This window comes from Sparus aurata, chromosome 19 (assembly GCF_900880675.1).
Source record: "Sparus aurata chromosome 19, fSpaAur1.1, whole genome shotgun sequence".
Lineage (NCBI taxonomy): Eukaryota > Metazoa > Chordata > Actinopteri > Spariformes > Sparidae > Sparus > Sparus aurata.
The window spans coordinates 20,827,591-20,848,667 of record NC_044205.1 but is presented as its reverse complement, the minus strand read 5'-3'; the positions used below and the strand labels follow the sequence as shown (position 1 = coordinate 20,848,667).

At 42.6% G+C, this 21,077-nt stretch overlaps 2 protein-coding genes across 4 annotated transcripts in view; one reads left to right on the top strand and one right to left on the bottom strand.

Moving 5' to 3' along the window:
- The first annotated feature begins 259 nt into the window (after window positions 1-259).
- insig1 (insulin induced gene 1) lies at window positions 260-11,522 on the top strand. Of its 3 annotated transcripts, none has more exons than XM_030398556.1 (8): window positions 260-346; window positions 599-755; window positions 906-1,005; window positions 1,152-1,499; window positions 3,623-3,747; window positions 3,949-4,112; window positions 4,741-4,840; window positions 8,456-11,522. In XM_030398556.1, the coding sequence occupies exons 3-8, from the start codon at window positions 948-950 to the stop codon at window positions 8,483-8,485; spliced, it is 825 nt and encodes a 274-aa protein (XP_030254416.1). In that variant the 5' UTR covers window positions 260-346; window positions 599-755; window positions 906-947; the 3' UTR covers window positions 8,486-11,522. The 3 variants fall into 3 exon arrangements, with proteins under 3 accessions (XP_030254416.1, XP_030254418.1, XP_030254415.1); XM_030398558.1 differs by having other exon boundaries at window positions 599-798; XM_030398555.1 differs by lacking the exons at window positions 260-346; window positions 599-755 and having other exon boundaries at window positions 764-1,005.
- Window positions 11,523-18,567: 7,045 nt separating this feature from the next.
- LOC115570489 (uncharacterized) overlaps window positions 18,568-21,077 on the bottom strand; it is a 36,700-nt gene continuing 34,190 nt past the window's right edge. The window contains exon 6 of the mRNA XM_030399101.1: window positions 18,568-18,918. Within this exon, the coding sequence (XP_030254961.1) occupies window positions 18,568-18,918 (351 nt within the window). The remainder of the gene's footprint in view (window positions 18,919-21,077) is intronic.

The following is a 21,077-nucleotide window of genomic DNA, read 5'->3' as shown; positions in this document are numbered from 1 at the left end:
CTTACTTCACATCACACAGTGTCTTGCAAAACACCTTTGCCATGTTGTTGTTGGTCCTTGAAAGAGTGGGTCACTCGGGCACTGAACCTTATCCATTCACATTATCTCTGACTGACGTGAGGGGCCCTTACATGCATTCCCTGCACACACTCCTCCTGGCAAGCCACACCTCCTTTAACCTGACCCAAGGTTCAACAAACTTTTCACAAACAACAGGGGGGGAAAAGGGGGCTGTGCCACTTATCCCATTTTCCCAAAGGCAGCCTATATATAAAAAGGTATCTGCTCAGAAGATTGGGGACTAGTTTGTGGTGGCGAAGCCTGCTGGAATAGCTGAGAAAGCCTGGTAAACACATTCTTCTTTTGGCCTTTCAGATAGCTTATCATGGACATCTATTGCAAATGTGTATCTCACTGAGCTTGACATGATTTATCCTGCTACTCTTTCTGAATTATTGGGCTATATTCGCTCTGAAAACCTCCTATTTTTACACTGTTTAAGTCTGAATCCTTCTTTTGTATTTTTCACGATGGCTCTTCAGCTGCTCTCCAAACTTGCCTTTTCTAAAGTACTCCTCTGTTTCCACTTTCACTTCAGGCTCTCTCCAGCCTCTCTCTGGTTTTTTGCGCGTCTGTTCCGGACGAGGGGGCGGTGGGGTGGCGACACGTCATATCAGCCGCCGCGCTCTGATTGGCTGCCGATTCTCACCCGACACAGCTGTGATTGTTTTCTGCAGAGGAAGCTCTTGCCCCTGGTATGAGCTCTGTGCTGAGGAATGGAGCAGCAGCAGTGTGTGTGTGTGTGTTTTCTCTCTCTCTCTCTCAGTTTGTATGTGTGTGTTGCGCGCTAACGATGGTGTGAACAAAACAACGTGCTGATTACTGTCCTTGCTGTGAACGAACAGGAAAACAAGGGAGGCTGTTTTTGTTGTGACCGAGGGAGCTGAATGAAGAGGAGTGGAGGTTTCTCTTTTCACCAGACACTGACGACGTCTGGAGAACAAGGTAAGGTGGATAACTGGGGTTTCTCTACGTTAGTGCTACAACTTGATCACAGGAAAGACAGCTGCTTCACCGATCTGTCACCCTGCAACAATGTCTCTCTCTTGATTGTGAGTTCAATGCCCCCATTTTCTCCCCCTCTCATCCAGCCACAAAGTGCCAAATGCCCAGACTAGAGGACCACTGTTGGAGCTGCTCCTGTGCGTCAAGGGACGAGACCAAGCATTCATCCGGGGCGAACTGGTTAGCATCCAAAGCCGAAGAAATGATGTCCATCATCACCTCGGTGCTCAGCAATGCCTACGGCTCGCTGCACGACGTCCGGACGGCCAACCTAATCCGCCGGGGTCTGGTCCTCTTCACCGTCGGCGCCTTCCTCGCCCTGGTGCTCAACTTGCTGCAGGTACAAAGAAACGTCACCCTGTTTCCCGAGGAGGTGATGACAACTTTGTTCTCGTCCGCCTGGTGGATCCCGCCGTGCTGCGGCACAGGAGCCGGTGAGTGCACGTCGCAAAGAAAATGGAAAATGTTCATTTATGCGTTATAAATAGTTCTCGAGAAGCAGCTCGACCTCGGTTATCAGCAAGTTTGTTGCTAAGTTGGGGACAAAGGAATGCATAGAGGGGAGGGGTTACTGTACAGCAGACTTTACCATATAAAGACAACGTGAGCTGACGTGAAAATTCAATTTAACAACCATGTATTAGCGCTAAAAGTCTTGCAAACCCCCTCTGTGAGGTTCATATACGCCACTCACACCAGACTAGGCCGTGAAATAGACTGGTTTTAAACTGTCCGGGGCATAAAAACAGAAGCTCTCTATTGTTGTCACATATATCAGTGACTGTATGATCAGGTGGTAATGAATCACCATTCGGCGTTGTTTTTGTAAAGCTGTTACACAAGCCTTCCTCTCTCAGGCTGTACTACTCTTGGATGGTTTTGTCTGGCAGTCGGTTATGAAAAAAAAAAAAAACAACAAAAAAAACTGACTCTGCACAGATGGCAGCGATTCTCGGCCTCTGATTGGCCGCAACAGCCGGACACGAGGCGAGCTGCGCGCTCATTGGCTGGTGTCATAACGGGTGAGCTGAGGGGGAGGTTCTTTTAAGGCCAGGAACCAGGAAGTAGGGTAGAAAAGAGGGAGAAAAATAACAGCAGATCCCGTCGACTCCTCCTCCCATGTGCTGCAGGGCAGAAAACAAATGAAAGTGGAGGTGTAGCCACACGTCTTCAGTTTGTTGACATTAGTCTTTGCCTTGTCAATGTCTTTCACAGTCGGGTAGCAGCTTTTATAAGAGCTTCACTATATAAACACGGCTGTCCTTACTGTACAGTGAACTTATATTAACTTTGGTCCTGTTTGTTTTATCCTCTGTAGTGTCTTTTTCGCTGCACCCAGCTGTCATTTTTCAATTAATAGCTTTACTTTAAATGTTAGGAAGTAAAATGTGATAATGTCTACTAGTCCCCGAAGCCCGAGGGGACGTCGACAAACTGCTTGTTTTGTCGAACTGACAGTCAACACCCAAAGATATTTAGTTTATAGTGATGTAAAACAAAGTGCTCAGTTTTGAGTGAACTTTTGTGATGTTTTTATCCTCTGAATTCTTTGTTTTTATCGCCTCACCCAACTGTTATTTTCCTTTCCATAAATCCAACAGTTATTTTTGCCAATTGTCTAATCTATAAAAATGTTAGAAAGCAGTAGAAAGTGTCTGTCACTAGTCCCCAGAGCCCGGGGGGATATCTACAAATTGCTTGTTTTGTCCAACCAACAATCAAGACCAAATTATATTTAGTTTTATAATGATTTAAAAGAAAGAAGAAACTTTTGATACTTAGTTTTTAGTGAACTTAGTGCAACTTTTGTTGTTATCCTCTGTAGTCTTTTGCTTCGTCCAACCATTATTTTCCTTTCAATGAATCCATCAGTTATTTCTTGAATTAACTGATTAATCATCTAACCTATAGAATGTTTAGAAAGTAGTAAAAATGTCTGTCAGTCATCCCCAGATCAAAAGGGGACGTCTATAAATTCCTTGTTCTGTCCAGTACCCAAAAATATTCGGTGTATCATACTATAAAACAAAAAAGAACAGCTTATTACCCATTTTTCAACCTGGAACCACCAAATGTTGGTGACATTTTTGTCAGATTAGTGTTTTAACCAGTATTTGAATAGTTAGCAAAGCTGATCAAAGGTTAGTAGGTTAAATACAAGAACAATGCCGAACAACAAATAATTACATCTCCTGATTTGTGAAGATTTGCTGCTGACGTGCCTGCGCATAACAAGGAATTTATAGACATTCTCTTTTGTGCTTAAGTGACAATAAAGAGTAGAGAAAACAGGAGCCCAAAGTCACATAAGAATCAAAAGAACCATCAAACAAAAGATATAAAAGGGAAAGTTTAAGACTCGAAAATGTAAAGAATCATCTTTTTGTTGCAGGTGTTTAAATTAGTCACTAATTATGGAAGCGCATGTTCAGCAAATGTTCAGCAAACAGAATAATCCCACACAGCAGCTCCGTGACAGGATTTGCCTGCTGGCGTTTCACACAGTTTCTGCTTATCTCGTGTAATTCTGGGTCTGTTTGTTCCTTTTTCTTCGCAGCTGTTGTCGGCCTGCTGTACCCCTGCCTCGACAGCCATTTGGGAGAGCCCCACAAGTTCAAGAGGGAGTGGGCCAGCGTCATGAGGTGTATCGCCGTGTTTGTCGGCATCAACCACGCCAGTGTTGTATCCTTTCATGAGCGACTCGCTGTATAGATTTCTTTCAGCGTTCTGTTCTCAGTTTGGACGGTATCTAAAGCATGAGAATGTCCTGCTTCGCCCTTAAGAAATGATGGAACTCGCATGCCGCACAAATATTTGAGTAAGAACTAATATCTTGCAAGCGTCATACTGTTTGATTTTGTCCTTGACGGCCTGGTAACACAGAAACTAGACTGCAACCAAGTGCAGCTCTCCCTAACACTGGCAGCCTTGTCCTTGGGCCTGTGGTGGACGTTCGACCGGTCCAGGAGCGGCTTCGGTTTGGGCATCACCACCGCCATCCTGGCTACGGTGTTCACACAGCTGCTGGTCTACAACGGAGTCTACCAGTAAGTTAGCTGCTAACTTTTATCCACAGTAGTCACGCTGTGTTCAAGCACAGGTGGAACAGAAGTTCACACTTAATCAGGAGTGTTTTATTGACACTCCACCACAAGATCTGTGTAGCTTGACTCGAGTGTTAAATTAAACAAGAAGTAGGTGAAGTGCCTTGAAGTCGTCCCACCTGTGTGATTCCATCAAGAAAGATGTGACAGATAGCGCTCCAGGTATCGAGTTGTATTTTGGGAAGCTCCCTTGTCTCCCGGAGCCCAATTAACAGGCCCTCCTACCAGCTTCAGTGGCACATCATCAAAAATACACTGCGGAGAAAAAGGGCTGTTGCTGACGGTAAGAGGCTCAAAAGGCAGCTGACTTTACGAGGTAGAAACAGAGAGAGAAGAATGAGGGGAGTTAATTATGTTTTCAAGCGTGACATGTCTTGTATGTTTCCCCCCGCGCAGAGATCTGCCTGAATGTGTTTCTTTTTCTGACTTTCTACAACATCTTATTCAGCTTTGCCGGGGCTTGTTGTGTATTTAGACGTCCCTTCCAAAGGGGTCACAGGCCAGGATCAGCGTTACTAAGCCTGCTCTGCATTATGAAGAATGATTAAATAAGATGATCTCTGTCTTTCAGGTACACGTCTCCAGACTTCTTGTACGTGCGCTCCTGGCTCCCCTGCATATTCTTCTCAGGCGGTGTTACTGTGGGAAACATCGGACGGCAACTTGCCATGGTAAAGTTCGCAACCATTTATAATATGTGCTTCTATAACTGAAGGGTCAAACATGCAGCTGATTTCAATCTTTTTAAAGATTTTGTGGCATCTAGCAGTGAGGTGGCAGATTTGCAACCAGCTGAATATCCCTCGCGTCATCGTCCCTAGCGCTGGTTCATGAAAAATGCCAGAAACGCAAAAGGGCCTTTGTCTGTTCATGGCATGATTCTGTTGAAACATAAAAGTGCAGCATGGTTGACTATGTGGAAGAGGACCGCACCTTGAGTTAAAGGAAGTAGGAAAAGGCAGATTAAAGACAGATGATTTGGCCCAGCGTTTCCAAGTTTCTTTTTCCTCCCTAAACTGGTCACGATTCTTTGAGGGTGTAATATCTATGAATTTCAGTTTGAAAAAAAATTACAGAAATGTCAACAGAATGTGAATCAAAGTTTACATTATTACTTTAAAATGTTTATGTGCTGTGTGGCAAAGATATCTACTGTTGGCATGCTAATTAGCTAGTTCCGTCCCGGTCCAAAGCTCCTGTGCTAGCAGTGTAAACATCAACACTCTCCCAGTACTCCGAGCTCCGAGTCTGCACAGCTAACTGCATGGCTAACTGAGCTAACTCGCCAATGGCAGCTACAGTTAGCAGTTATTCTGGTGATATGCTGCCCTCTGTGTTTTTAGCATGAATTTGATAGGATGCCAATTCTGACATATTGTGCCTTCTTTCTATAAGCATTTAAGGAGTGTTTTTAGGGAAAAAAATGTAGTCGTTCAGACCTTTTAAATCTCTGAAGTAGTCTTGAAAGTCCAGTCACCCTCGAGACTTGAACCATTTAATGTGATCCTAAACAACTGTTAAGAGCTTGTCATATATTTAACAATGTTGATGGACAAAATGGATGATGTTTCTCAACATTTTAGCAGCCAAGTGGTACAAAATTGTGATGTCATGCACAAGCAGCACAAAAAATTACTTCAATTAATTCAGGCTTCATAGCTTGAGGCAAGGTATGTGTAAAATGAGAAACATCTGGGCGTCTTCACGTTTAGCTTTTTGGGCGAACCGTTCCTTTAAAGAGCCACCAAACAAGTTGCAAGTGCCGCAGTTTTTAGTTTAAAGTCTTACAATGATTATAAGTCAGCTTTTTTTATTATTTCAGATTGTGTGTGAATAATATCCCTACACATTTATCAGGATCAGCCGTCAAACATCCGCATTATCTGCGCGCTGTCTAAACTGTGGAACAGAAAAATGATGAGCTCAGAGGACTCCTCTGCACCACACATGCTTTATTTGCAGTAATTCAGCTGACGCACAACAGCCGATAACATTGTCAAGCCGTTTAAAGTTGTTCAAAGTGCACTGGACGCCCGCCCCCTCCCTTCCCTCATAATTATCACATCAAGTCAGCTTTGATGTCTTCATTAAGCTTTTGCCCAGAAGCCTCACCTCATTCTGTCTGTAAAGTACGAGTCCCGTCACTCCCTCAGTTTGACTCAGTGAAAGCGTGAAAGCAGATTAAGGGCTGTTGTTTTTCACAGTCGCGGCGAGACACAGAGCCAGTCAGGACTCGGCTGACCAGAGGGTCATTTGCTGCTTGTTGTTTTTGTTTGTGATGAGGCCTGAGGAATGTTGGCACAAGTCTCCGCTCGTGGTTTTGTTCTCTGTTTTTCGCTCTTTCGCTCCAGTGAGTCATTTATGAGAAGGATCAGGAGGAACATGAGTTTTTTCCCTTTACTCAAAATTGGTTTTTGTTAGATTTTTTTTTTTTTCAAATTAAGGATTAACGATGGTTACAGTGGAACAATCTGGTTGGCAGCACTAACCATGCAGAATAGAAGCCTGTGTACTTATTAGATCTGCTTTAAAGCTGAATGGCTAATAATTCTACCAGCTTATTTGAAGGTGCAGTCAAATGTCCCGTTTAAAAGATTGCACAGACCGGCACACAAACTATTGAGACTTTGATGTCTGAATATATCTAAAAATGTTTTGTGATGGGTAAAATAACCAAATTAGAAAAGCAGTGAGCGGTTTCACTCCTGCTGAGCTTGCGCTGCTTTCTTTCCGCTTTAGGGTACAAAATGTTCTGTTTCCGTTTGGAAAAAGGGAACAGAAACCAAAAAGGTTCCCTTTCTTTAAATAGGATCTTGACACCTAAATGTGAAAAATGAAAAAAAAATCCACAAGTAAAATTTTATGCAAACTTCTAGGGAGATACCTCTGCAACACAATGCGTCAAGGTCATGATGTCAACACCCTTATTTCTTCACATTATGTTGGCAATTTCTGTTAATTTTCAACTTAAATGTTTAAATATATTGCAACTTAAAGTAGTCCTGAAATGTTCCCATGGCAGCGGCAGGTCCATATTTAGTGGAAATACTGAAAGTGGCATTACGTTTCCCCAGAAAACAAACATGAAGGAGAGAGGTCGCAGGAAGAGAAACTAACAAAGCACTGCATACAATCACAAAAGGGTCAACGCCAACTGGTCCCTTGCTGTCTTAAAGGTGGCGGTGGAAATAAAACGCAGCCACCAACTGATTCTATCAAAACGATAGACAAACAAAAAACATTGGACCCAAAAACCAAAGGTGAAGTGGGAGTCATTGACCTGTCACCTAGATCTTGAAAAATCCAAGTTAACGTCAGGACCTTGATCTGTCCGTAACAGTTGTACACAAAGTTTGGTGACACTACTCGATCTTGGACAGATAAAACCTGTGATCTGTCAAATGTGCAATATGCAATAATTTTAGTTTCATTTCATTCTAAATTTATCTGCGATTATCAACAGAATTTTAAGAAATAACAAACCTCACGTTAAAGACGTCTACACATTGTGTTTATTGAGAGATCCACTGATGTTGGCATGCTAACCAGCTAAGAGAACCTCTAATAGCTAACTAAGCTAACAAGCTAACCGGTTACAGTTAGTTACAGTTAGCAGTAGTTAGCTCCTCTGGTGATGTGCTGCCCCTGCTTGTTTGGAGAATGAGTTCAACAGGTGGCAATTTCTTACATATTGCACCTTTTTTAAGTATTGCTAGCATTCACATAGCATTTGTTTTTTTTCATTTCACCTAAAGAGGCTTCAGAGGCATGAATAATTAAACAACAGTATGGCCAAAGCATCAAAGAATAATTAGTCAAAATGTGAGGACAGTAACAGCAATATGAATGTTAGGTTACAACAGGCGCACACAAACTGTGGTCCAACCAAATGTACTCATAATCATAACTACACAAATTGCTGTTTTTTTTTTTACAGCAGTTCAGCGTGTGGTTTGTCCAAGTGTTGTTGCCGTACTGACAATGCACTTGTACATGAAATAGAAATTGAAAGTGTGTTCACCTGTGACTCATGTCCTGAAAATGAGTCACCTGAAGTTGTTAGAAGTCATCAGAATGGAACAATAGTTGGAGCGATTGAGAGGATTCGATGAGTAATGAGTGGGATTGCATATCTACTTCAGCACCTTTAGCCACCACCAGCTCACTATATAGAAGCTACTCTTTATTTCTGCATACATATTTATGAACTGTTTTTTCCATTGCTGCACCACGTTGATGGATTGACATGTCATTAACGCCGGGCTTCTTCTCTTTCTCCTCCTCAGGGTGGTGTCGAGAAACCCCACATGGACTGAAAAACCCAACGGAGGGCGGCCGATGTTAAAAAAATGGACAAGTTATGAGAAAAAAGACTCATTGTTTCGACTTCACCCTTGTTCTCATGACAAAGTGCGGGTCAGAAAAACCCCTCATCTAACGTGCCATGTCCTCTGCACCTCCGTGTGGCCAGCCACCTCTTCCTCCCTCCTCTGTTGTACTCCATTAGCATTAAGGCTTCCTTCACACTAGACGGGGAGGACGGCGTTTGCCTTTTTTTTTGTTGTTGTTGTTGTTTTGAAGTGAACTGTTGACTGGTTTTATTTTTTCGCACTGGAAGTACGGACCTTTCTGAATTTTATGGAGTGGAAGCGTGCGTGCGTGTGCTTTAGCGTGGTCGTATCCTGGTCTTAGCAGAGGAGACATGAGGGGGGGTGCTAATGTCTTTTTTTTTTTTACAGTCTGAATTTAATATGATCATAAAAGGGAAATATTGTATGAGTGGGCAACAGAATATGTCTTCACTCTCATGGAGAAATGTATTCAGCGGGCCTCGGTGGCACCACCAAGGCACGGGGGAGATGTATGTTCCCAGTTAAACCAAATTAAGTATTTATTTTGTAACTTCTGAATGACCCCAAACCAAATGTACTGTGTGGTAGATACTGAATGAGGCAAACAGCTTTGAAAGGAATAGTTTGACATTTGGGGAAATATTTGAAAAATTGCTTCCTTGCTGAGAGTTAGATGAGAACATTGATATCACTCTCATATTTTTATGGTAAATATGTGGCTAAAGCTAGCAGCTGGTACACATAGCTTAGCACAATGACTGGAAAAAAGGTGGAGCAGCTAGCTTAGCTCTGCTGAAGGTGACAAAATCCCCCTACCAGCATTTCTAAAGTTCACTCATTAACACATTTTATCTTGTTCATTTCATTTAAACTTAAAAAGTTATGCTAACCAATGCTGGTATTAGCTTCAGATTTATCGTCCAGAATTGAGAGTGTGATCAGTTTTCTCATTTAAGTTTGAACTGTTTCTGTAAAGTGAAGATTGGTACCACTCCAAGATATGCACAGTGAACATGTATTGTTAGCTTAAGCCAGCAGGCTGTTAGCTTAGCTAAATTCAAACTTAAAGAGCAAACATAACCGTTGCTGGTGCAAGCTACACGTTTACTGTTGAGACACGGGTAGCAATAATTTTCTCATTTATGTTTAGCTATTCCTTTACAATTACTATGAAGCAGAAAATTGAAACCTCTACCAGGTATTTATGAATATGTAGCTAAAGCCGGCTGCTGGTTAGCTTAACTTACCACAGAGTATGGGAAACAGGGTGCAAACGAGCCTGACAAAATCCACCTACCTGCATTTCTACAGTTAACTAATTAATATATAACATCTTGTTTGTTCAGTTTAAAGTCAAAGCTAACTGTTGCCAGCGCTTGTTACGCTAAATATGTAGCTATAGCCAGCAGCAGTTTAGCTTTGCATAGCACACAGACCAGAAACAGGCTGACATTGCTAGCCTGGCTCCTCCATAGGTAAAATCATTCACCTACCAGCATTTCTAAAGCTCACTAATTAAACATTATGTCTTTATTTAATTTAATTCAAACCTTAAATGCTAAGCTAACTGTCACTGGTGCTAGTTACACATTTACCATATAGACATGAGTGGTATCAATCTTCTCGATTAAAGTAGAACTATTGTTTTTAAGTGACAATGAAACATTTTCTGCAGAGGAGTCGATGGAATGAGGAGAGACAGGAAATGTGTACCCGAGTGCCAACTTACCAATTCGTTCTGGCTGGTATTAGCTTCTATGTAATGACACGCGATACACTTGAAGTGTTGAGAAATATGGAGCAGAAAATGCAACAATTCAGTTGTGTTTACCTGTGAAGAGTCTCATATTCACAGCTTTCTGTCAGCACAAGACCACATTTTCGACCTTCACTTCATTGTTTGGGCTGTTTCAGACAAACAGACAGAGGATTGTTTAGTAAGGAGGAGAGAGAAGTGTGACCTCAAAGCATTATTCTGGACTGAAACGAGTAAAGACGGCCAACATGGTGGACCGTGTTTTGGAAAGAATGTACCGGGAGTATACTACACTCAACAACCTTTGCCAGCATTTGTGGTTCATGTCAAAACACTATCCAGTGATTATTTTTCCCCTTGTGACCCGGTGTTAAATGTCTTGTAGAACTGACCTGTGATTCCCTACAGAGACAAACATGTTACCGTGCGATTGTACACATTTCCCACGTTTTCAATTGTACCTTCAAACTTAGCGCTGATAGTTTGGGAACATACAGCGGTTGTAGGAGAGGGCATGACATTATTACTTAAGATTTGCAATCTGTGATTGCCTGTGTATTATAGAATGTAGTGCTTTTGTCACTATAACAATTTAGTTTTATCATTTGTACAAACATAATGACATTATTGCTTGTATGTATAATGGCTTGCCTATGTAATCAGACAGGTGTTATTACCATACTAGACCTACGGTATGTTAGTTAGTGTTTGGGGGTCTAGAGGATTAAGTGCAATCAGAGTATACATGAGCCGATTATTCTTTCCTTTATTTATTATTATTATTTCTGACAATGGCTAAAAAAAATATATATATATAACTTGTTGTAAGTATATGCAGTGTGGATACTTCAAAAAAAAGCAATAACATCGTTTTTTGATTGTTTTATTTTTTTGTCAGAGATTACATGCCTTTTAGAGTCAAAACCAATGACTCTCACCAGAGAGACAAACATAAGAAAATATATTGTGTCAAACAAAAACAAGAAAAATCTCATTCAGTAGCATTATGGAAGGAAACCTGACTTATTTTTTTAAATACTTTTTTCGTGGGCAGATCACTTCAGGTTGAATCTGCCCACATTCAGGTGTGTTAAACTGAAGAGGAAGCTTTATTTTTTTGAGGTGGTGAAGCACCTTCTGTTTCAATGTTTCAGAGTTTCTGTGTGTTTGTCTGATATTTCAGCTGTGTTTCATTTTTGCTACCATGGATTTAAGTGAAAAATAAAAAAATCACCTGACCAAGGACACCTGCGCGTGGTCATCACTCACATGTGCGACTGGATTAAGAGATTTAAAATGAGTTTATTACAGGAAGTGGATGATGCGTACGGCACTGTCAGGACTTCTTTTCTTGCTTCTTTTTTCCAGTGACATAAACCTGATACCGACACACACAAAGCAGCCAGACACTAGCCTAATTACACGTCTCAGCAGCTTCAAAAAGACAATAACCCTCTGATATTTTTTGGAAGGGGGTGGAGGGGGGGGGATGTTGTCAAATGCGGCCGCGGCTCAATCGCACCCGGAGCTTTCTGGGGGTGCTGACGATGGCGTTTTGTTGTGTCTGCTGTCACGGCCAAGTTGAATAGATGAGGACACTCTTTTGTCCGGGCTCTCTGTCAGTCTCCGGAGCCATTATAATGTCTTCGGCTGCATCTTCCCCTCTCTGTAAGACCCCTCCCTGTATCCCCCCCCCAAAAAAAACCCCCTGAAACCACCACCACCCCCCTCCTCCACCCCCTGTGTGTCATTGGGATCATGAGGAACTGCCCCCCCCCCCCCTCTGTCTACCCCCGCTCTCTGAACACGCCTTTCTGGAGGGCAGACTTCTATTTATACCTAGCGGGGGACTGACAGTTAACCTTTTGCACTGGGGGAAATTTCTGGGAGTGGGGCCAATATCTGTGGGCTATTCTGAATGAACCCCTCATCCCGGGAGCCTCTCTATCTCCATCCATGCATCCATGAATCCACCCTTCTACCCATCCACCCATCCACCCATCTATCTATCTATCTATCTATCTATCTATCTATCTATCTATCTATCTATCTATCTATCTATCTATCTATCTATCTATCTATCAGGACGATTGAGCGCCACACGCCACCTCTCCCTCTTCCTCCTTCCTTTCAGTCTCCTCCTCTTCGGGCAGAATAATTGGCCTGGCTTCAACCGCCTTTCATTTCCAGCCACAGCAAACTGAAAGACTCCATTAGAGTGCCTCCTTATTGCCAAAACACCCCTCCCTCTCCTCCTCCTCCTCCTCCTCCTCTTCCCCCTCCTGTCTCCCTCTTCCTCCCCTCTCTGTCCTTCCTTCAAGGCGAGGAGACAGGCCCGGGCCTATCTGATCTATCGATTTGAGCCATATATAGGCTAGACTCTTCCCAATTCCCCCTCCTCGCAGCACCTTTTGTTGTTTAGATTGTGTCTGTTATCGAGCCCTCTAATTTGCTGAAGCGGGTCGACTGCCACAAAACATGAAGACAATGATGTTAACGTTGAACAGCTCTTTAAATTTTATAACAGGCTGTGCATAACCTGCCCGCTATATAAAAAGTCACTTAAAGGTAACAAGCAGAGGCCCGACCGGTGGGTCAGTGAGTACAAACACACACCGCGTGCAGCCGATTATCGCTCAGATCCACAGAGGTGTGTTTTAAATTCTGACAGAGACCCCAAAGTTTCCAAAGACACCAACCAGTTTGCTGAGTTTGTAATTAATAACGTGAATATTAAAATTCTGCCGTTTTAATTTCTTCTCCCAGACCACACGGTGCCCCTTTTTAAAGGTGAATCCTAAAATCATGTCCGTCTTCACACGAGAGGGGAACTTTGGTGGGTTCATTCAGTTTTTGTCCCACTGGATTTTGTTTTTCAGACCTTTTCTTGACGCGGCGGGATAACTGAATTTGAACACAAGAACATGTTAACTCTTGATTTGCGTAGTTAAGAAGCTGTACGAGGACACGTCTTCATACTCGACACCAGACTTTTTCTCTGATTTCACCATTTCATTTTATTTTTTGGGGGGGGTTTCATGAACGTTTACAAGCCGAGAAAGAAAACGTCAGGTCACCAATCCACACATTAAACTGTTAGCTGTATCTAAAGAAAGAAAGACAGAAAGAATGTCAGACATATGTTCAACAAATTGGGTCAAATAAAATGACACATGACCTTGAATGTCCCATATTTATCATATATGCTCCCTGCTTTTAACACCTTTGCGTCGAGCACTCTGAGTACACGTGGCCTGTCTCCCTTTCAACACAAGTCTCTGCCTGTCTCGCACATTTAACAAGACATCTTGACACATGTTGGATCCTCCTCCGCTTGAGTTCAGTGTCAACAACTTATTTGAACGACTAGTTTGCATTAAGAGGTAACATACTGTAGAGAGCCCTGCATTGTGATATGAGATCACAGTGCTGTCGACTCAACAGTGATTTTGCTTTTGTTGCCACCAGATGACAGTATTTATCCTCTCAGCTTGTCTGGACATTATTACCATGACATCTGTGGACCCCTAGTGGAGGGACAGGGGACAGCAATGTCTTGCAAGGCCTGATGAGGACTAAAGATAACATAAACCCCAAAAACACACTCACACACAGGGGGGTATTTACTGACTATAGGCTGTATGATGACTCTCCAAATGTTGCACAGGAAGAGGGAAACTTTAGGAGATCATATGTAAATACAGATCTCCCTTAACCGCTGATGAACATAAAAATTCAGATCCAAAAAAAGATAATTTATTAAAGCGTGGCAGGGATATTATTCCAGGAATATTTATCTCACTCTGCAGTGAGCCGGGCAGAGTCACATGCATGATAGAAAAGGTCAATGAAATGGATTGAGTGTGGAGGAAAATCATTGCGCACTCTTATTTCACTGCCAAAAGGTCTTCAGTGGCATTAATGTCCTGCTCTCTGTGATACATATAATGAAAGATAGTGTGTGTGTGTGCGCGCGTGTGTGTGTGTGGGTCGTTTAGGTCTACTGAGTCTTCATTACACCAGAGCTGGGTCCACTCCTGTCCTCTGCCCTCGCTCATTGCCTCTCCCAGTGCCGGCCAGGAATAATGAATTACAGTGGATGCCATGGGGGGGCTGAGTGAGTGGCTCAGAAGTGGACTCCATTTTAGCTCAAATTACCTCTCAGATCCCATTCAAATGGCAGTCTCAGGCTGCTCCCTGCCTTCCCCGTGTGTGTGTCCCTGTCCGGGGCTCAAATTAACTGTTCACACCTTCTTCTTCTTCTTCATTTAAAAAGCTCTGATTCCAGCTGCTTTTTTTTCCCCTTCTGCATGGTCATTTCTTCAGTGCTTTAGGTTAAATTTAAAAAAAAAAAAAAAAAAGCAACAAGAAAAATCTAATAAATACAAGCAAAACATGTCAGGGGGGACAGGCTGCACATACAGAATCATCATCTTTAACAGTGTAAACAACGGTCCCCCCCCTCCGTCTCGGTGGGATTTATCAGTTCAGTCAGCGTGCTCAGCCTTGTGTGCCATTCCTGTTGATTCCTCCCCTCTTCCTTCCGCAGGACAATAATAAATATGACAGCGTAAAACCTCAGGTGATGCCACATTATGCATGCCATCCAAACAAATCCAACCCCAGTGTAAATTAAACACAACCCAGCGCATCTTACAGCCCCGATCAGGGCCCTGTAAATCGAGCCGGGTAATAAGAATAACTGAATAAAAGGGGTAATGGAATAAATCAAGGTGAGCATTTCCATTGCATGATCCATCCTGAGAGGCAAAAAAACAATAATAACAATGATAAACAACATGCATTTTTGTGGGAAAACTCAGACAGGAGGCTCTAAACATGTAAACCACACGTCAATCACGCTAATTCCTTAGTTTTGTACAGATAAACAAAAGATTTAAATATAGAGGGATGCTCTGGAAGTCTGGATTGGACACATTAATGCACTTTTTAGTGGGCTTAGGATTTAAGTGTGCTGATTAAACATATCAAAGTATCAAACAAGCCATATAATAAGTCAGATTCTATCCAAAAACAAACCCAAAAAAGGGGGGGGGGGGGGGGGGCAGAAACCTGTTGTGTCTCACACACACACACACACACGCACAACCAAGAAATATGTCCAATGTTGTCAAAGAATGCTGACATTTGCATAATCCAAATCACGCTCGCAGCCCTGTTTAGGATGCACTAAAGGTCGATGTTTGTCATGTTTTAATTAGTCTTCATTAGTAGGCGTAAGAGGCATTTCTGGGGGAAGCAACAGGCACGCAGCCCATTCATCTCGCTGCTGAGAGATGCACAAAGTTGGCAGGCTAAATCCATCTGGGAAAGTTATTGCGCCCCCGAAATGGCCTTTGACAGCGCGCCCCCCCTGATAAGTGACAAATTCACGACATATCTGCGAGCAGAGGGGGGTAAAAACAACTCAGGTGCTGCGAGCGAGGGGTGAAAGGGATTCCCGGCCGTCGCACATGGTGCTTTCAGGGGAGTCCGGCACTATTTTGGCGAGTATTTTTTAAAACAGCGCACAAGGGGCGCGATGCCACACAGGGAGAAGGAGGGTCGAATAACCGCTTATGACTTGACCTCCCTCCCACTATAATTAAAGTTGCAAAGCTGGGAGCCGGAGACATAACAGGAATTGTTGCTCCCAGTTTTAAGAGTGAAATAACCTGACGGCGTGCTGGAGTTATGGGGCCACTTTTATTCAGACTTGTTGTAAAACTCTTGGAAAACATCTGTGAAAACTGCTGAAACTGAAGATGAATGAAAGTTAATTTCTCGATTGGACAAACTTCTTCCGCTTTTGATTTGCCGGATTTTCTTTTACACGCATTTTGATACGTCACTGCCTTTCCTGCTCTCAGTTTTTTTCTTTTCTTTTATTCTGCAGCAAGTGTTTTCCACCTGTCCCCCTCTTCCTCCACTTGTTCCTTCCCTCCCTCATAAACTCTCGAGACAGGTGCGCGAGGCATTTAGACGATCCCAAACCCGTGAAGCATCCTGGGAGACAAAAAAACTTTAGGGGCCCACCGTGAGTGAACTAGCAGGTACACTGTGGTGCACCTTTCCTTTCCTTTTTTTTTTTTTTTTTTGCATGACTCCTCTTTGTGGCTCGTTTCATTCATAAATAAATTGCCCCTTCTTGTCCCCCCCTACACTCTCCCTCCCTCCCTCCCTCCATATTGCATGGTAGCCTATTTGTTCTGTATGAATGTAAACCCATTAACCTAACGGAAATAGCCACCACGTGTAGTTTCATTCTCCGCTGTCACAAAAGTTAAGACGTCCCCGACATGTGGGGGGAAAAAAAAAAAAGTCCTGCCGAGCAGCTGGAAAAACTACCGTAGGAGAGAAGCAGTGAAGGGGTCTGACACCAGTTGACTGTAAACGCATTATAACAGTTCATGTATGCGGAAGATGGAACCTGAAGACACCTGGGAGGTGACTTCTTAAGAGAATAAAACTCATGGGTGACTTTTACGCTTTTATTTTGACATGACGATGAGAGCAAAACGCCCGATTTAAAGCCAAAGGGAGGAACAACTTGGAGATAAACTAATAAAAATAAGGATGAAAGTAAGAAAGGATGTTTAAAAAAACACCCTTTCTCCTTCGCTTTTAAAATAATTTCAAAATAAAATGATGAAGGTGGACAGGTGTTGTCAATTTGAAGCAATTGACGTTTGGCATGAGTGCCACAAATCAGAAATTAAAGTCACAAACACACTCAACACACAGGGGACCTGTGTGTCGTGTGTGTTTGTGACTTTAATTTCTTATTTTGGTTGGGTAGACTACGTAGTATTTGTGATTTTATTTCAAAATAAAAGATTTGGGTTGTTCAGAGTTTAGTGTCACCTTCAAGGACACCAGTTCGGGCTCGTAATAATCCCTTTCCGGCTGGATACTCACATCAATGACTTTTTTAAAACTATATTTCCCACCGCGAGACTTCGGACACACCAGAAATCAATACTGACTTTTATAGATTTTATATTTAAGTGACTTTTATATAGTTCAAGCATCCAACACAACTTAATTAACCAAATGTTTCTCCCACTTTTGTGTCTCTCTAATGTTTTCCTTTTTTTAACTGGGTGTAAATTCAGACAATTGTCCGGCTGCTTTGTTTGGATTAAATTCACTTTTTTTAACATTTGATGATATATTAACCCATTACAAAAAAATAAATAAATAAATGACTTTTCCCGCTAAACGTTTACCTCACATTAGTGAAGCGTTCAAGAGTTTGCTGATGGGAACTCAGCTGCATTCAATTAGCCCCTTCATCTAATTTAGCCGGGGCCTTTAATTGCGCTCAGGGTGGTGCGGTTGTTTGTACTAAGCTCTTGTTTGAGACTTTCTGTGGAGAAATGTGAGCCGGCTCCTCAAGAACAATCCCAATTCAAATGAGACTTATCTACGCCAGAGCGATCAGACGGATTAAGAGTTATTAAAACCTATAAAGGGGGCTGAAAGAAAAAAAAAAAAAAACAGAAGATCCAGCGGAAAAAACCCAAAGTCCGCTGCGAGTGGCGACTCCAGAGGATTTCTCTGTAAACACAATCAGGGGGTAAAAAAAAACAATTATATAGACATCATCTACATACAATGATGTGTGATGAGTAAACAGCGGAGGGAAGGGCGACGGAAATAAATTAATTGTTGAGGTTTTGCATGTGGATCCTTGTTTTATCTCAACAATAAAAAGCACAATTGAGGTTTAATATCACGTTTTGGACTTTTGGAAGAATAAGAAGATTTTTTTTCATACATGTGACAGTATTTCAGCAAGATTTGAGCCGCAGAAAGGAGCTGTAGTGTCCTACAAAGCGGGCAGAGGTTCGTATTTCACGCTTTGGAAAATAGCCATCTCGACTCAAGCTGCAAAATAATAATTGCGTTTTCTTTTAAATCCACTTTTTTTTTCATTTGATTTGCACATTTCCTCCCTCTAAACTCAACACGCTACACTTTTTTTCTAGCGGAAATCCGCTGGGCGCGTTTGAAACAAGCGGAACTCCCTTCAAAAATCTTACAATTTAGTATTAAATTCGTCTTATTTCCAAACTAATTGACTTTTTGCAGTGTGGACTCCGCGCAATTAGGCCCGCTTCTAATCTTTTCTAATTCGGCCGCCATGCTCTTGGCTTGACCCGTGATACAAAACAAAACACACACACACACACACACACACACACACACAAACAGGGGGCTTCCAGGCCCACAAAAGCACAACCCCGAAAAAAATCATACAGGATCATCACATAGGAGAGACGTGCTTTCAGGTTTTGAAAGGCACAGGAAGCTGGAGGATTTGGTCCGACCCCTGCATGGTGATATCTTTTAGAGACCCCCATTCATCTGGAGGGGAGGGATGGTGACCGGGGGGGAGGGAGGGAGGGATGGAGGAGGAAGAAGAGGTGAGGGAGGGGGGGGAGGGGGGGTGCTGCTGCTGCCGCTGCTGCTGGGTTATAGGGTGGAGGGGGGCTTCAGGGTGCATCTGCAGAGGTCCCACCACCCTCTGATCTGTGAGCTGGCACACATCACGGCGTCCATTCACAAATCCTCCCTTCTGCGCGTCACCTTTTGTAGTACTCCATAGTACTGAGCGCTGGTGACGTGTAAGACAATCCTACCAAGGAAAATACAGAGGAAAAAAAAAAGAAGAAGAAAAAAATAGGTTATAGGAACTCAAGGACAGGGCACATGCGCACAATGCATGCGATTTATTGTAGTAGTAGTAGGAGGGGGTGCGTATGTGTGTGCGCGCGCGAGGAGGAGAGGGATGGAGGGAGGGAGGGGTGTATGTATATGTATATGTGTGTGTGTGTGTGTGTGTGTGTGTGTGTGTGTGTGTGTGTGTGTGTAGAGCTATAAGTGAATATGAAATACACCCAGTTGCTGGATTTTATAGGCAGAACCAGGCGGACAAAATGTGCGCTGCCGGCCTTGAGATGTTCCCCCAAAACAAAGAATATTAACCCTTCCGTGCCACGCAAAACGCAATTCTCCTTATTTTTTTTTAAACAAACAAGAAGAGAACTAGAGAGAAGAAAACTGAGGCATTCACTTATTTAGCAGAAACCTGACAGACATGACATGTGCGATAATCAATATTTGCTGCTTCCCTGAACAAGAACAGAATATATTCATGGAAAAATAATAAATCTACACAGCCCTGTATGCTTTAAACCACGAGGCAGCACACTTTTTAAAAAAGGAAAAGGAAACATTTAAAAAAAATAATAAAATTACTCGTTTAACTCACACAAAGGAGGTCGTGCGTGGGGAAATGAACAACAACGAAGGCGAGAATTTACCCAAAAAAAACTTCATATCATCCATTTGGTGATTTGACGTGGGAGGGGAAAAAAAACAAACACACAAACAAAAGAAAAATAAATGGAGCAAATAATAAAAAAGGCTTAAACGTGCAATGTGGCGGAGCAGGGCGTGGGTTTCTGCACCTATCTGAGGCGCAAAATCACCAGAAACTGATCGCCTTTTTCACGAATGTCTGTCTCCAGCTGCAACATTTCATAATATTTCAGCAAAAAAAAAAAAAAAAAAAAAAAAAGTGAAAACACAACACATGCACAGGTCTGAGCGTCACCTGAAAATAATAATAAAAAAATAATAATAAACACGCCTGCAGTGCACGCGAGTGGGGCCTGCATGGCAAGCGCATGCATGCAACGTTATAAAGCCACTATAACGCACTGGTGTGGATGGTTTGTGTTCATGTTGCATGCAACAAATAAAACATCTTTATTATTTTTGACTCCTATGTGCATTTCGCCGCGTCTGGACAGCTTCAGACCTGAGCACAGATATTTAATTTAGGAAAAAAAAAATGTGTGTGCACTGGAAAGCTGCATCACAACATCATTATTATATAATATCAATATCCAAGTACACAACAAACATCCTAAAAACTGAATATGGACTGTTTCAAACAACCTTATAGCCGATAAAGTGAGACAATGAAACTGCAGAGCAAAGCGTGACGCCAAAAACACAACAGCAAGGCGAAAACTGGCCCATTTTGACCTCACATGAGTCGATTATTGACAGATTTGACTTGAAAATAAAAACATAAAAGCAACAATATCACAGTGTGGAAATCAGTTGACTGCTTCAGCACTATGTTAACCCATCACCGACCAGAACAAAGTGTCCTACAATCACTCACAAGCAGAACAGGTCTGGCTGCAAAACACAAGAAAATCCCTCAGTCAGTAAACACAGCGGTGATGGTGACAGGACACATTTAGACTCTTTTTTTTTTAACACCTCAGACCAAAAACGAGCCAGTCAACACTGAACAGACAGGAGTGGGGTAAAAAAACACATAATAGTAGGATTATGTTTGTAAAGTAAACACAGCAACCAAAAGAAAGGAAAACACACACACACGTAGTCGAGCTTGCAGCATTACAAGCCTGTTGTCTGCAGACAGAAGTGACTTCTGCAAACTGTTTCACCTCATTCCGAGGTGAGCGTAAAAATCACGACTCTCGATCCAGTCGTCATTTTTTCTGTTTTAAATCGCGACTTCACAACGGAAACAAGTGGATAAAGTACCAGATGTGCCATTTTTTGGGGGGGAAATAACATCCCAGGGCTTAATAGCTGCGTTCTAATGTGCATTTCTTTGCGTTGCGCACGGCCCCTGATTATAATTCAGAGCCTGAAATGGTGTCATTTCCTCCAGACATCCCCTGTTTTGCTGTGAGGTTAGAGGCCAAGCCCAGGCGGTAGCGGCCTGTCTGTGCCTCCATTGTCTGCTGC